We start from the raw sequence: 15,857 nt of genomic DNA on the forward strand, positions 1-15,857 counted from the left end.
CTGATTCAGAGCGAGCGCTCTGTCAGAGCGTCCGGCTCTGAATCAGGGCCATAATACGGCTCACGCAGATAGTCTTCAGCTATCCGCAGCCAAAATTAATCTGAGAAATGTAATTTATTTCTAAACGTGGTGCACCATTCGTTACACTAGCCTCTGCTCCACATGTTTCTACGCGTCCTTTCAGAAGCCCAGACGGAGTGGCGTTTAGCCAGAGAGCGCACAGATCCCCCGCGGCGTGAAGGGTGTAAGCCATCCCTTACTGGTAATTATTTAGCGGGAGGCCATTGAGCCAAACCAGCGGATAAATAGCAGTTAGTGAAAGGAATGCTGCTATCTCACTGGTAATCATTATGTGACCCAGTTATTGCCTGAGACATCTCTTCTCTTGAAAAATATCTTGTACGTTAAGAAGTGGGTCAAGAAGCTCTCTCTCTGCAGACGGCGCAGGGCACTAATAAGCCGCCACGAGTATTGCTCTCTACCTGTATCCATTTAATGCCTAATGGTGTCATTTATCCCTAGGATAAATGGTTAAGTGATATATTCTGCTATAACCTGAGCCACTTTCACAAAGCCAATTAAGTTCTGCCTGCCATGAAATGACGGATGGCCCTTAAATCCGTAACCCCTGCGGCCGCGCAGATAAGGCCGTAAGCTGCTGCTGTCACCGTTTAGTTTCCCAACAATCGTCATACATGTTCCAGGTCACTTACTGACGCTGCGGTTTATTTGGTCCTTTTTTGTTTTTGCATCCTGTAGCACTACAAAGCTCCATCGCCGCCAGTTTAGAGAGGGTGGTGTTGGATTATAGTGTTACAATACCGCTCGCGATCCAGAAGTCGCCTATATTTGCTGCACATTTTTATTTCATTTTTTTTAAGGGTGATTTTTACTTTCAAGTCTTTCTCCAATAGGAAGCCGCCATGCCTTAACCTTTTTCTACATGTTTTAATGAATGGCCCGCATACAGGCGGTTTAGCGTGGTTTGCACACCCAAAAATGTATGTCCTCTATGTGAAACAGACAAGCTGGGAATCATTCAGGTGACCGGTCACAGTTCATCTATAAATCCGACCTAGTTTGGCGCTCGCCCCTGATGTGAAGCTTCCTGAATATCTTAGACAAACTGCATTGGTAAAGAGCACCTGGTGCCTACACTCAAGGGGGGGGGGGGCTTGAGTAGCATTTTATACGAATCACCGGAGTAAAATGCTTTTACTAAAAGCCACAATTGTGTGCAAATGCGCAGTCATCCATATCGCCAGATGCAGCAGTAGCATGCATTATGTGTCCTATCCTACGTCCCATGCACTTCCAGACATGTTCTAGACAGTGTGATTAACTTGTGATTTGGGCATTTGTCTTTAGGATTGGAAAAGACATTGAACAAAAACTAACAACAAAAAGATAGCTCAATCAGGCAAACAAGAGCAAATAATATACATACAAGTAATAAAGGAAGCAAATAATGGGCCGTTAGCAGCTACCCGGTCATATCGCTAGTGCTTGCGGTATATTCAGTATCTGCGCCGCTCTGCATCAGTTCTCAGTTTCGTGAACAGGCTTTTGCTGTAATTGGCCTGTGTTATACCGAGCCTCGGGTGTCAGAATCCCAGAAATCTGTGCACACGTGCACGGTAGCTTTCCTGGGTATGCTCAGCATATATACGCAACATACACTGCGCAAATGGGCGCAGTTCTCACTCTGCATCAGCCCCCCCCCCCCATACAGAGCCTAATTCAGAGAGGGTTTATCTGTAAACTGCGCATGCGTCAAAATACTTTACCGTAATTACTCGCTGCTTTTTTTGTGCTTGACAGGCCGGCAGGGTTTGGGGGGAGGCGGCAAAAACACAGGCATGTCGCAGCTGTTTTTTCAGGGAGTGTCGCTGCCTGCATCTTCGATTCCCGTACGCAGGAAGCATGGCCCCCGGCGTCTCACTTCCTACGCCCATTCTGTGGAACCATAGACTTACCCAGGACTGCGACAAGTGAACGATCTACCTACTGATGCTTCGTATGTGCACTCGCAGGTGTTTGGATTCGCATAGCTGACGGCGGGCGTCTCAATACATCTCCTGAATACTGGTCCAGTCTTTCTATGCCTCAGTGGTTCCTAGTAATCCATATTGTGCATGATCATAAATATTGGTGCAATGTACACAACAGGTTTATTTGCACCGATTTGTGGTGGTGCACTTTTACCTCTGCCGATGTCATAGGTTGGACCTGGGCCGGCCAATGTAATCCATTATGCGTGAGCCTATGTGAGAACAGATGTCCTGGTGGTGATACAGTAACTACACTTTGCTTCTCCTCACAGGCATTATCGGACATAACAAGGCCATCGGAAAGTACATTACAACTATGATTTTCTTGTACTTTGCTTGTCTCCTGCCCTCTATCGCCTTTGGCTCTTTGAACGATGAAAGCACTGGAGGGGTGATTGGTAAGATTTTCTTTGAAGATCATTTGTTTTGCAACTATCAACTTGGAAGAGATTGAACAGGTGGGTAGCAGAGGTGGCATCAGGCAGCAGTGCCACTTACTTACCCACTGGCGAGACGAGTGGGCGAGTAGACATCTCATGCCTTTCTTTTTTGGACATTGTGAACGAGTTCCTTGCCTGGATTCTGAGTGGCCCCTTTTGCGTATGGTCCTTTTTCGACCAGGCCAAGATGACCTTTGGTTAGATGTTGGAGATGCGACTTTCCTATAGACCGTGAGGTGTCTTATAGGGTGTATTGGCTGTACGCTGCCCCGTCCGCCATTTTCACAAGTTGTGTTATAAGACTTGACCTTGCCGTAGACAGTGTTTCTCCGAATCCAGACAACCGCAGGAGACTTATGAGGTCACATAGATGAGCGAGTGTCTGCTCGGCCACCATTCTCGCGGTCTCTGAGTAAGTGTCACAGCTGTTTCTTCCCAAGCAGCGCAGGGCCCTCCGTCATTAAGGAAACAAGCCACCCACATTTCCTTACTGCTTGAGGGAGTACTGCACAAATATGTTTTTGTTTAGTATGTTTTTCTTTGGAGTAGGGAGCGGGTACTGGTTATTTATATATATATATATATATATATATATATATATATATTCTCCTTCCTTCACATCTCCTAGTGCAAAGATGATAATAATAAATAATAAACCTCCATCTATCCATTTCTCGCTCCCTCTCTTTTCTCTTTCTTCCTCTTTCCCTCTCCCTTTCTCTTTTTCCTTTCATTTCCCCACATCTCTTCTATCTCTCTACATCTCCCCCTGCCTCTCTCTCTCTCTCTGCCCCTCCCCCCTCTCTCTCCCCCTCTTCCCTCCTCTTCCTTTCTCTCTCTCCCTCTCTTTCCACTATTTTTTTCACATCTCTTCTATTTGCCTCTCTCCCCTTCCCTGCCTCACTCTCACTCGCTCTCTTTCCGCTTTCTTTTCCCCATCTCTTCTTTCTTTGCCTCTCTCCATCTTTGCTTCTCTCACCCCTACCCCTCATTATCTCTTCTCCCTCTCTTTCTCTCCCCCTCTCTTTCTCTCCCCCTCTCTTTCTCTCCCCCTCTCTTTCTCTCCCCCTCTCTTTCTCTCCCCCTCTCTTTCTCTCCCCCTCTCTTTCTCTCCCCCTCTCTTTCTCTCCCCCTCTTTCTCTCCCCCTCTTTCTCTCCCCCATCTCTTTCTCTCTCCATCTCTCTTTCTCTCTCCATCTCTCTTTCTCTCTCCATCTCTCTTTCTCTCTCCATCTCTCTTTCTCTCTCCATCTCTCTTTCTCTCTCTTTCTCTCTCCATCTCTCTTTCTCTCTCTTTCTCTCTCCATCTTTCTCTCTCCATCTCTCTTTCTCTCTCCATCTCTCTTTCTCTCTCCATCTCTCTCTCTCTCCATCTCTCTCTTTCTCTCTCCATCTCTCTCTTTCTCTCTCCATCTCTCTCTTTCTCTCTCCATCTCTCTCTTTCTCTCTCCATCTCTTTCTCTCTCCATCTCTTTCTCTCTCCATCTCTTTCTCTCTCCATCTCTTTCTCTCTCCATCCCTCTTTCTCTCTCTCTCCCCCCCTCTTTCTCTCTCTCTCCCCCCCTCTTTCTCTCTCTCCCCCCTCTTTCTCTCCCCCCCTCTTTCTCTCTCCCCCCCTCTTTCTCTCTCTCCCCCCCTCTTTCTCTCTCTCCCCCCTCTTTCTCTCTCTCCCCCCTCTTTCTCTCTCCCCCCCTCTTTCTCTCTCCCCCCCTCTTTCTCGCTCCCCCCCTCTCTCTCTCTCCCCCCCTCTCTCTCTCTCTCCTCCCCTCTTTCTCTCTCTCTCCCCCCCTCTTTCTCTCTCTCTCCCCCCCTCTTTCTCTCTCTCCCCCCCTCTTTCTCTCTCTCTCCCCCCCTCTTTCTCTCTCTCTCCCCCCCTCTTTCTCTCTCTCTCCCCCCCTCTTTCTCTCTCTCCCCCCCTCTTTCTCTCTCTCCCCCCTCTTTCTCTCTCTCCCCCCCTCTTTCTCTCTCTCTCCCCCCCTCTTTCTCTCTCTCTCCCCCCTCTTTCTCTCTCTCTCCCCCCTCTTTCTCTCTCTCTCCCCCCCTCTTTCTCTCTCTCTCTCTCCCCCCCTCTTTCTCTCTCTCTCTCTCCCCTCTTTCTCTCTCTCCCCCTCTCTCTCCCTTCTCTCTCTCCCCTCTTTCTCTCTCCCCTCTTTCTCTCCCCTCTTTCTCTCTCTCTCTCTCTCTCTCTCCCCCCCCCCCCCCCCCCACACCACCACCCTCAAGTATCACTAACAGGTCATGTTTTATTTGATTTCTGTCTGGGGAAACAGGAGGGATGAGAACCGATCCAGCAAAATAGATTATCTCACCTGTGCATGATTAAGGAAATCCACAAAACATGACCTGTTGGTGGTACTTTAGGACTGGGCTGTGTCCTATTTTTATGGTACAGTGTTTTTCTTTGTAGATGTAGTATAGTTATGCAAATGTGTGAACAAACTTATAAACTCATTGTGATGTAATGTAAAATGTATCTGTATAAATAGCGAGTTTTGCTGTAACAACTTATAAACTCAGGTGTCAGCACGTCAGTGACCATTATGACAACATGTGTATAATGCCCCCTCAGATACATTATTGCAAGTATTAGAGCAAAAAAAAACGAACACACAACTCTGGAAAGGTTTTCATGTTAACTGCCACTCTCATTGGTCTCTCAGCATTTGGTGTATTCCCCGGTGATGATCAGACTCTGTGTTATACCTAATTATGTAATTTTAGCAGTATAATTGCTCAGTTCGGCACTTAGTGAGGTTGTTGTTGTTTATAAAACCTCTGTTCTTTTAGAGCCCCTTGCAGCATGTAATCCACCACAATACCGTGGGATGCAGTAAACCAAATTCACAGTGTTCTTTTTCAATGTAAAATATATGTGTGGTCTAAGTCTATCTCATTATGCTGATTACATTCGCTGGCTGGGAGACTTGTCTAGCTGTAATTGTGTGTCCTAGTTATCCTTCCTGTGTGTGTGCACTGGGCAACTGGGCAGCATCTGATGAGCTAAACCAATAATCAGAAGTAAGCAGCCTATCCAATCACTACATACACAGTACAGTGTACCTCAGTGATGTCACTGGTTCCTAGTGACTGTATAGGCTGTACTCTGTGATGTCACTGACTTCTAGTGACTGTATAGGCTGCATTCTCAGTGATGTCACTAACCCCAAGTGACTGGAAACTGACTTCTAGTGACTGGATAGGCTATACTCTGTGATGTCGCTGGTTCCTAGTGGCTGGATAGGCTGTACTCTGTGATGTCACTGGTTCCTAGTGGCTGGATAGGCTGTACTCTGTGATGTCACTGACTTCTACTGGCTGGATAGGCTATACTCTCAGTGATGTCACTGACTTCTAGTAAATTGATAGGCTGCAATCTCAGTGATGTCACTAACCCCAAGTGACTGTACACTGACTTCTAGTGGCTGGATAGGCTGTACTCTGTGATGTCACTGACTTCTAGTGGCTGGATGGGCTATACTCTCAGTGATGTCACTGACTTCTAGTAAATTGATAGGCTGCAATCTCAGTGATGTCACTAACCCCAAGTGACTGGACACTGACTTCTAGTGACTGGAAAAGCTGTACTCTCAGTGATGTCACTGACTTCTAGTGAGTGGAAAGGCTGCAATCTCAGTGATGTCACTGACTTCTAGTGACTGGATAGGCTGCAATCTCAGTGATGTCACTGACTTCTAGTGACTGGATAGGCTGCAATCTCAGTGATGTCTATGGCCCCTAGTGACTGGATGTTGATTAAGCCCAGATAATAGCTGCTTCTCCTATTAGACATACACCTTTTATAGTAATTACCTGGGGCACCTGTTCAGTGGCTGATTTTTGACTGAGCTCAACCTCTTTGTCCATATATCTCCTTTATTGGCCTAAACACATTCCTCTGATTCTTAAGGTGATATCTCTTTTTGGATTTTTTTCCTTTCAAAATGTCACAGTATCTGTATCATAGTGTGCGGCACATAGGTTACCTGATGCAAGAGATGTCCTCCTATTACATGCACACCGATGTACAGTACATAGAGCATGAGCTAATATTTCATGAGCACAGATATACATAGCGCATGAGCTAATGCCGTTCACCACTTCACTCTCGTTCCAGATGTGCAGAAGACGATTGTTGGTCAGTGCATTGGGGGTGTTATTTACGCCCTCTTTTCTGGGCAGCCTCTGGTTGTATTATTGACGACGGCACCCCTGGCATTGTATATTAACGGTACGTATAACGGTGCGCAGAAATTGCAGACAGGACTGTGCTAAACCCTGGTGTAATTCAGGGTGACGCCTGTAGGGGGATGTACAAACTTTTCTTAGTTTGAAAAACACGACTTTTTACATGTGACTTGTGAATATGGTGCTGATAACATACCCTGATAATAAGAGAAGTGGCTCTGCACATCCTCTACCCCAGTACACACAGCAAGGGAAGTGACACTGTGCATGATCACCTATCCCAGAATACAGGCTGAGATGAATATACACAACAAGAGAAATAGCACTGTGCATTGTCACACTTCCCAGAATACACCACAAAGAACTTGTGCCGAGCCGAGTCCTATATCTCAGAGTAGACCACAAGGGAAGTGGTGCTGTGCATAGTCCTATAACCCAGTATACACAACAAGAGAAGTGGTGCTGTGCATAGTCCTATAACCCACTATAGATTCCAGAAGTGGTGCTATGCTTTGTTCTATAACCCAGGATACACAAAAGAAGTGGTGCTGTGCATCGTCATATATCCCAGCCTACACAACAAGAGAAGTGGCACTGTACATTGTACTATAACCCAGTATACACAACAATAGAGGTGGTGCTGTGCATTGTACTATAGCCCAGTATACACAACAAGAGAAGTGGTGCTGTGTACAGTACTATAACCCAGAATACACCAGAGAAGTGGTGCTGTGTACATTACTATAACCCAGAATACACAAGAGAAGTGGTGCTGTGCATCATCATATATCCCAGCCTATACAACAAGAGAAGTGGCACTGTACATCGTACTATAACCCAGTATATACAACAAGATAAGTGGTGCTGTGCACTGTACTATAACCCAGAATACACAAGAGAAGTGGTGCTGTGTACAGTACTATAACCCAGAATACACAAGAGAAGTGGTGCTGTGCACAGTACTATAACCCAGAATACACAAGAGAAGTGGTGCTGTGTACAGTACTATAACCCAGAATACACAAGAGAAGTGGTGCTGTGTACAGTACTATAACCCAGAATACACAAGAGAAGTGGTGCTGTGCACTGTACTATAACCCAGAATGCACAAGAGAAGTGTTGCTGTGCATCGTCCTACATCCCATATTATACAAAAGTGGCACTGTGCATTGCCACGTATCCCAGAATACACCACAAGATTTTTTTTGCGCTGAGCAGTGCCATATAGCCTAGAGTATACTACAAGAGAAGTGGTGCTGTGCATTGCACTATATATACACCAGTGTACACAACAAGAGAAGTGGTGCTGTGCATTATCCTATAGCCCAGTATACACAACTAGAAAAGTGGTGCTGTGCATTGTCCTATAGCCCAGTATACACAACAAGAGAAGGAGCTCTGTGCACTGTCCTATAACCCATTATACACAACAAGAGAAGTGGTGCTGTGCATTGTCATATATCCCAGTATACACAAGAGAAGGAGCTCTGTGCACTGTCCTATAGCCCAGTATACACAACTAGAAAAGTGGTGCTGTGCATTGTCCTATAGCCCAGTATACACAACAAGAGAAGGAGCTCTGTGCACTGTCCTATAACCCATTATAAACAACAAGAGAAGTGGTGCTGTGCATTGTCATATATCCCAGTATACACAAGAGAAGGAGCTCTGTGCACTGTCCTATAGCCCAGTATACACAACAAGAGAAGTGGTGCTGTGCATTGTCCTATAGCCCAGTATACACAACAAGAGAAGGAGCTCTGTGCACTGTCCTATAACCCATTATAAACAACAAGAGAAGTGGTGCTGTGCATTGTCATATATCCCAGTATACACAAGAGAAGGAGCTCTGTGCACTGTCCTATAGCCCAGTATACACAACTAGAGAAGTGGTGCTGTGCATTGTCATATAGCCCAGTATACACAACAAGAGAAGTGGTGCTGTGCATTGTCCTATAGCCCAGTATACACAACAAGAGAAGGAGCTCTGTGCACTGTCCTATAACCCATTATACACAACAAGAGAAGTGGTGCTGTGCATTGTCATATATCCCAGTATACACAAGAGAAGGAGCTCTGTGCACTGTCCTATAGCCCAGTATACACAACAAGAGAAGTGGTGCTGTGCATTGTCATATAGCCCAGTGTACACAACAAGAGAAGTGGTGCTGTGCATTGTCCATACATCAGTAAGGTGAACAGTACAATATATGGGCTCTTATTCATCTTACATCAGTAATAGTCTTCTCCTGGCCGGATACATTTGTAAAATCTATTTTTTTTTCTCCTGAATATTTCTGGTTTTGTGTCTCCTACCTGAGAGCATAAATCCCATCTCCATTCCCTCTATATTACTATATCGTTGTCACTTGCTTATATGAGTTGGCGTTCGAGGCGCTGCCGGCTAAGTGATGCTCATTCAGCGGCTCTGCTGGTTTCTTCTGTAAGTGGCCTGGTATAACCGTATTACAGGACCAGCATTGTGTGCTGTCTTACTGCTCATACAGCGATCACTGGCAATAACCATATACTCCCCGGTGCCACATTGCCCACACCGCAAAGCACTGCATGTCATTTTACTGAAGTTATACATTTGCGTTTGGCAGTGTTCCCCAGAAATGTTGGCGTTCTGTGCATTGTGCCCATGGAGGTAACCACTGCACTGACTGCTCCTGTAATAGCCCAGAATATCACGCCTGTAGGAACGCAGCCCTCGCTAGCATTGCTCTGTTGGAGGTTGTGCAGCGTCTGGTTATTAACTCAGGAATTCAGAGGCCTGGGAGCTGCTGGCCATGAGGTGGGCTCTGCTGCCGGGCACAGAGTGTACTAATCCTGTGATCAGAGCTACCACTGAGCCAGCTGCCCCCTCCAGCCTGACTGACGGCTCCCAGGGCAATGACAAACTATCGGGAAACTAACAAATGTATTGGGGCAGCAACAGACTATAAGGCTGAGGCAGCACCCAAGCGCCCCCCTCCGGTTGTTCCTACGGTCTGACATTTGCTGCATCATAGGTACAAGATAACATGAGCCAGAGACCAGTGAAGGGGACCTACGGGGGGGACGTGTACGGGATAAATAGAGAGCTACATCGTATATGCTGCTGTCAGTAGCCTCCTGCCATGTGTTACTGTAGATTAGTTATTGCTATGTACAGTGCAGGACATCATGCATGTAAGCTGATGGTAGGAGTAGCGAGGGCTCCTCTCTGGCAGGATGTACATTAATACACATTTAAAGTTTGGATGATAAACAATCCATTACTCATTTAGTTACACACAGATGTAAGATTTCATTATTCGCTGTAGCTCTGTAAGTCCTGTTTTGTATTTACATATAAGACGTAGGAGACTGTTGTACTGCTCAGGGCATTGCGTGACTACTGGTGGACACTGAGCTAAATATATGTGCATTGTGAATGTGTCATGTCAATCCGCACCAGGCGGCATCTAACCACCGGTCTCCTCCCCCCGCAGTTATCCGAGGAATCTGCGACGACTACGACCTGGACTTTAAGGCGTTCTATGCCTGGACGGGGCTGTGGAATAGCTGTTTTCTTGTCTTGTACTCTCTGTTCAATTGTAGCCTGCTGATGAAACTCTTCAAGAGGTGATTGGCTCTCTGACATTTATATTGTATGTAATGTGGAAGTGTCTGTACTCTTGAGAGAGCTATAATTCTGTCGTCACCTGTCGTCGCTGACCGTGTCAGAAATCCAGCGATGTGTGGGAGGGGAGCAATATATAGCCCCCAACCCATAATTATAGCTTTTATTCAGCCTAGTTTATTTATTTAACTGCGGCTCCTGAGAGCTAACACAGACATATCTGTCAAACGTGATCAGTGGGGCTTTGATATGACTTGTGGTAATTTTAGTCTTGCTGACCTCTTTTATATATAAGGATATGTAACGTGTAATATAAATTACATATGTTCCGAGTTTTCAGTGGGTCATGACCTACATCTGTATAATATAGACAAGCAGTGTAACGCAGAGGCAGGTTACCTGTGAGCTCTGTCAGCCATTTTGTGATGTGGTCCTGTGTCCGGTCTCTCCTTACATTTTGTGTCCCTTTTTTTCCTCAGGTCCACAGAAGAAATCATAGCACTTTTTATATCCATAACGTTTGTGTTGGATGCACTTAAAGGGATCATCAAAAGTAAGTGACTGTGTAATATATATTTATAGCGCGGGCAGGTATGTACTGAGGCTCTACGAGCCACGCGTATCACAGCAGACCAGTAACTGGCAATGGCAGCTGCGGATCATCGCTTTATAACCGGGATTTTAGTGCCAGGTGATCTTGGTATCGGGTATGTGATGCGGGAGGGGACATAGGACCCTGTGGAGAGGACGGGGTCTTTTTCTGTCTTTTATGAGGATGTAGCAGGATTTGCTGGAGGCATGAGAGCGTTGGCAGATATATTTTTGGACGCTTGTTGTTGTCGTCTCCTGTTTACACAATTCCCCATAAGCCTCATTATGACCTTTGTGGAAAGTCTGGTGACTGACGTGTTCTACACCTTCTGTCATATTGCTATGTTTAGTATGTATGCAACGCTGCATGTGTATGTATTCCCTGTGTGACCATATATACAGTATTAGTGGTACTGTGGGGCCGCGGAGGTGTTGCCTGTGGGGCCGCGGAGGTGTTGCCTGTGGGGCCGCGGAGGTGTTGCCTGTGGGGCCGCGGAGGTGTTGCCTGTGGGGCCGCGGAGGTGTTGCCTGTGGGGCCGCGGAGGTGTTGCCTGTGGGGCCGCGGATAAGGTCCTTGGATAAGGGGTCTATTTACTAAGCCTTAAATGGAGATAGAGGACGGAGATAAAGTACCAGCCAGTCAGCTGTCATGTCACAGGCTGTGTTTGAAAAATGACAGGAGCTGATTGGTTGGTACTTTATCCTCCACTCCACGTTATCTCTCTCCAAGGCTCAGTACATAGACCCCCTAAGCTGAGTAATGGATCGCAAAACACAACCAGTCACAAACTGTTTTGCAAATACATATAAATCAAGAAAAATAGAACATGTAACCTGTCACTGATTGATTTGTGTATATATGTATGTATATATATATATATATTCTGAAGCAAAAATGAAGACGACCTACAGTATCTTGTATGGACTAGCACAGGAGCAGCTGCAGTTATCCTGTACCTAGAGATGACTGAAGGCACCACAATCAGATGGCTTCCACCCGTGTGTGCTAAGGGGAGCTAAGTTCAGTCATGTATTCCCCATTTATGTATGGGTTCCCTTATTACTGGCTCTGCGCCTCAGAGCTGCCAGGAAGTCAATGAAAAGTAGAAATCGCTAAAAAGGCAACAAAATCGACATCGGGACGTTATAGAGCGCTGACCTGTGTTGTGGGTAAATTATCCGGAGGGGACGCGATTATGACAAATGTAATGATCTGATAATGCAGTGTCACTATAAAGAAGGACCCGTCACAAAGGATTATTCATGAAATATATATAAATATGATTTGTTTTTGTGAGGAATTAAATGTCAATCTGGCTCACGGTAGAACAATTAATTTTATATTTTAATTTTTTTACAAAAGTGTTTGATACTGTTCCAAAAATGCCTGTTCTAGGACTAGGGAAAACGCTATATACATATATATCTGAGGGATAGGAGACAAATAGAAGATATTAAGCCTGAGTAGCGTTATAAGTGGTGATCCACAGGGATATTAACTGGAGATATTTCCTCTGTGGAAAACTGCATTTGTATGGAGCGGCGACCGTACGCTTTATATTATAAACAACTGGACGTGTAGATATGGTTAAGCGTGAGAGGGCAATGATGAAATGGCAGCGATTATACATAAAACGTTTATGTCAGAAAGTAAATGGCCGCAGTGTCCCATATTAAGACTAGGGCATCACCTAATAATGAATATCTGCTGCAGAAAATGACCTGGAACGTGCTTCATTAGTGTCCTCCTAATGCACAGCATAGGGCTCTAGGTATAACAATGCAGGTCAGGCTTTTCCACAGGAGTTGACACATTTCGGCCTCCCCCACATGGCTGGCTGGTTGGGGCTCAGGAAGCCGGGGGGATCAAACATCTGGATACACTCGGCACATGAAACAGTCCTTCTCTCTCTCTTACCACACCTGTTCTGCTAAATCCAGCTCCGGCCGCTGTCATTTCCGGGGAAAACTGTCCTTAGTTATCAACGTTCTCCCTCAAATGTTCTCTTCACTGATCACAAAGAGGAAAAAACACAGGGAAACAGCCCATTGCCTACGACAGATGTGGGTGACCACCGACCTCTTCACATATACCCTCTAACCAGGAGTACATGACACCAATCCACCATGGATCGGTCACCTAGCCGCTCTGCTTTAGGGATCCCAAATGAGGGTGATTTCTGCCTTCCTAACTAGCAGCCACACATGGATTAACAGGGGTACTCCAATCTCTTTTTTTTAGTTTATCAGCTCCCCTGTATAGTTAATAGGTTATTTTCCCAATCTTGTTGGGGCTGATGAGTGGTAGAAAGATGGTTATTTAAAGTACCTGGTGGTAGATTTACTAACACGCGGTTTATCAAAGCCACTGTTGATCGACGGCTTTGGCCAGTGGACTGATAGCCCCTCGGCGGAAATAAATGCTAAATGTAACGTTTATTTCTGATGGCGTTTTTAAATTCATCGGTCGCAGATCATCGGCGGATTTGACAAACCGCAGGTTAGCAAATCTACGCCAGTCTCTTTCCCTGATAAAAGGGGACATAACACTGCTTTGTACAAGTTGCTGTGCTCGTACCTGCGTTCACAAGTGCTTGCTTTCATCCATAAGGCAGCAGACTAATTACCATGATGTCACATTTTGAAAAGTGGTGTGTGGGACATGAATGCATTGTGTACTGCTGATTGTAAAACTGAATGAGAATGATACATGTACATTACTAAAGGTGCATACACGCACAACGATATTTTGAACGATTAACGATATCGTTCAATCGTTGAAAAAATCGTTCACTTTCTGATTTAAAACGATGTACGATTATTGTTCATGCGCGTTCACTTTTGTAGTTTAGTCAGACTGACCAACTCAACGATTTTCAGTAAGGGAATATGAAAAAATCGTTTGTAGTTCAAAAAAATCGTTCATTCCATTTAATAAATGAACGATTTTAGTAAATGATTTTCGTTAATTTTTCCCCTTGAAAAAATTTACGAAAATCGTTTACTAAAATCGTTCATTTACTAAATCGTTGTGTGTGTGTGTGTGTGTGTGTATATATGCAGCTTAAGTCTTACTTGAAGCCCTGTGTAAATAGTTGCCAATACAATTGTATTTTGGGGATTGAATTTTGGACGTATTGTGGGACCCTACATTTCCTCTCTATGGGAACGATATAAAATGAGCGAATTCGTTTTCCCTCTCCCACTCATTCTCTGCAATCATTGTCTTACAGTTTTCAAGAAGTATTATCTGGAATCTCCAGGAAAACAACTAAATTACCAAATGGTGCCGAACATAAGCTTTACTATGGACCCTTTATTAAACGGCACATTGAACAACTCGATCCACACAAACCAGAGCTTGGATCACGAGGACGCACAGCACGGCAAGGAGTCCGCCGTCCTCAGCCTCATGTTGATGTTTGGGACTCTGTGGCTAGGTCACACACTGTACCAGTTCAAGAAAAGGTACGGGGGAGACCCTTCTGCGCCAGATACATGAGAGACCTTTCAATGGAAGAAGAGTCCTCTCTCTAAGCCAATCAGGGACTGCGGGAGAGTTGGAACTGTTCCGTTACCAAGCTTCCACTACATGGGAACTATTACATCCCACACTCTGTCATTAGATGCGTTTGGGTCAGTGATAGGGACACTGGGTCTCTGCAGATTGTCACCTGAACGCTGCCTGTGCTATTTAGAAGTGCTGCGGGTGTCGCAATTTAAACCCGGCCCAGGTAGAGGACTATTAATCTTTCCCGTTAGAGCCAGTACGAATACCAATGCATAGGGAATTGTGTTACTTGCATGATAGGAATGCACCAATCTCATTGTTTAAAGTTCTGACCAAAACAGAATTCTTTAGAAAAATAAAAAAAAGACTCTGCTGAATGCCAGGCCTAATCTGTACTGAAATTACTATATTAAAATTGAATAGTATAAAAAGTCATGTATTGTAATTTTAGCTCTAGGGAGTGACCGCTATGGTTTGTTGTGGTTCCAATGTGTTAGTTAGATCTAATACTGGGGCATACACACTAGACGATAAAAGTGAATGAGATCGCCCAGTGTGTATGCACTATATCGTTAACGATGCGCTCTCCCGCAAATCGTTACCGATGTCTTCCAATGCCTGAACTTCCAGGATAATCTGACGATATCGTCTGATACTGCAAGTTCGGGGATGTGGCAGGGTGACATCACTGAGCGATATCGTTCAGTCTGATGCCCAGTGTCGTTTTCCCCGGGAGTTCAAGGGGAAACGCGGACGATATCACTCATGGAGCATACCGTCTAGTGTGTATCCGCCTTAAGGATTCTGTACAATTCGATTGGGACTTTAAAAAAAGTATTAATGAATAATCAAAATGTACAAATTCAAGATGATTAACAGCGTCCCTGTGATTTTCAGCCCGTACCTGCATTCGCGAGTGCGTGAACTGCTGTCTGATTGTGCGCTGCCCATTTCCGTCCTGACCTTCTCCGCGGTGGGATCTTACTTCTTCCAGGATATAAGCAGTAAGTCCACGAGTCAATACTATTTCCTTCTGTTGACATAGCAGTAGCTGGCTCCGGGTGAGTGCCTGAGCGCTGGTCTCATGGGGGCCTCAGATTAATGTCACAATTAAAGGGAATTAAAGATCCTTTTTAAGCCGGTTTTCATGTTCAAATAACACGAGCTCCTGGTGCTGTTTAATTTGTGCACCTCTCACCATGGTCATGATGGGCGTTACACAGGGAAACACTATGAGAGACACTCCTCACTATACCTAAGGAGCTGTGGTGCCCTCACTCTTTCAAGTATTAAACCTTCTAAAGGGTGAAGTTGTGCATAGCAACAGATAGGCTTCCGCCTGTCATTTTATAGACTGGACTTAATATATGCTACCTCAACGCTGATTGGTTGCTATGGGTGACCACTTCTCCACTCTTTAAAAGGCTTGGTGCATATCCCCCTAGCAGTTGCAGGATAGACTCAGCCAACGC

General features: G+C 45.3%; 1 protein-coding gene across 4 annotated transcripts in view; it reads left to right on the forward strand.

Annotated features, from left to right (window-relative positions):
- The window catches only part of SLC4A11 (solute carrier family 4 member 11), a 131,618-nt gene that overhangs the window by 94,000 nt on the left and 21,761 nt on the right, over positions 1-15,857 (forward strand). For all 4 annotated transcript variants that reach the window (XM_088450891.1, XM_088450893.1, XM_088450892.1 and 1 more), the window contains 6 exons: positions 2,324-2,449; positions 6,606-6,719; positions 10,153-10,285; positions 10,763-10,836; positions 14,108-14,342; positions 15,283-15,389. In XM_088450891.1, the coding sequence (XP_088307017.1) occupies positions 2,324-2,449; positions 6,606-6,719; positions 10,153-10,285; positions 10,763-10,836; positions 14,108-14,342; positions 15,283-15,389 (789 nt within the window). The remainder of the gene's footprint in view (positions 1-2,323; positions 2,450-6,605; positions 6,720-10,152; positions 10,286-10,762; positions 10,837-14,107; positions 14,343-15,282; positions 15,390-15,857) is intronic.

The sequence above is a fragment of the Taudactylus pleione genome, unplaced genomic scaffold (assembly GCF_031769625.1).
Source record: "Taudactylus pleione unplaced genomic scaffold, aTauple2 ptg000533l, whole genome shotgun sequence".
NCBI classification, from domain to species: domain Eukaryota; kingdom Metazoa; phylum Chordata; class Amphibia; order Anura; family Myobatrachidae; genus Taudactylus; species Taudactylus pleione.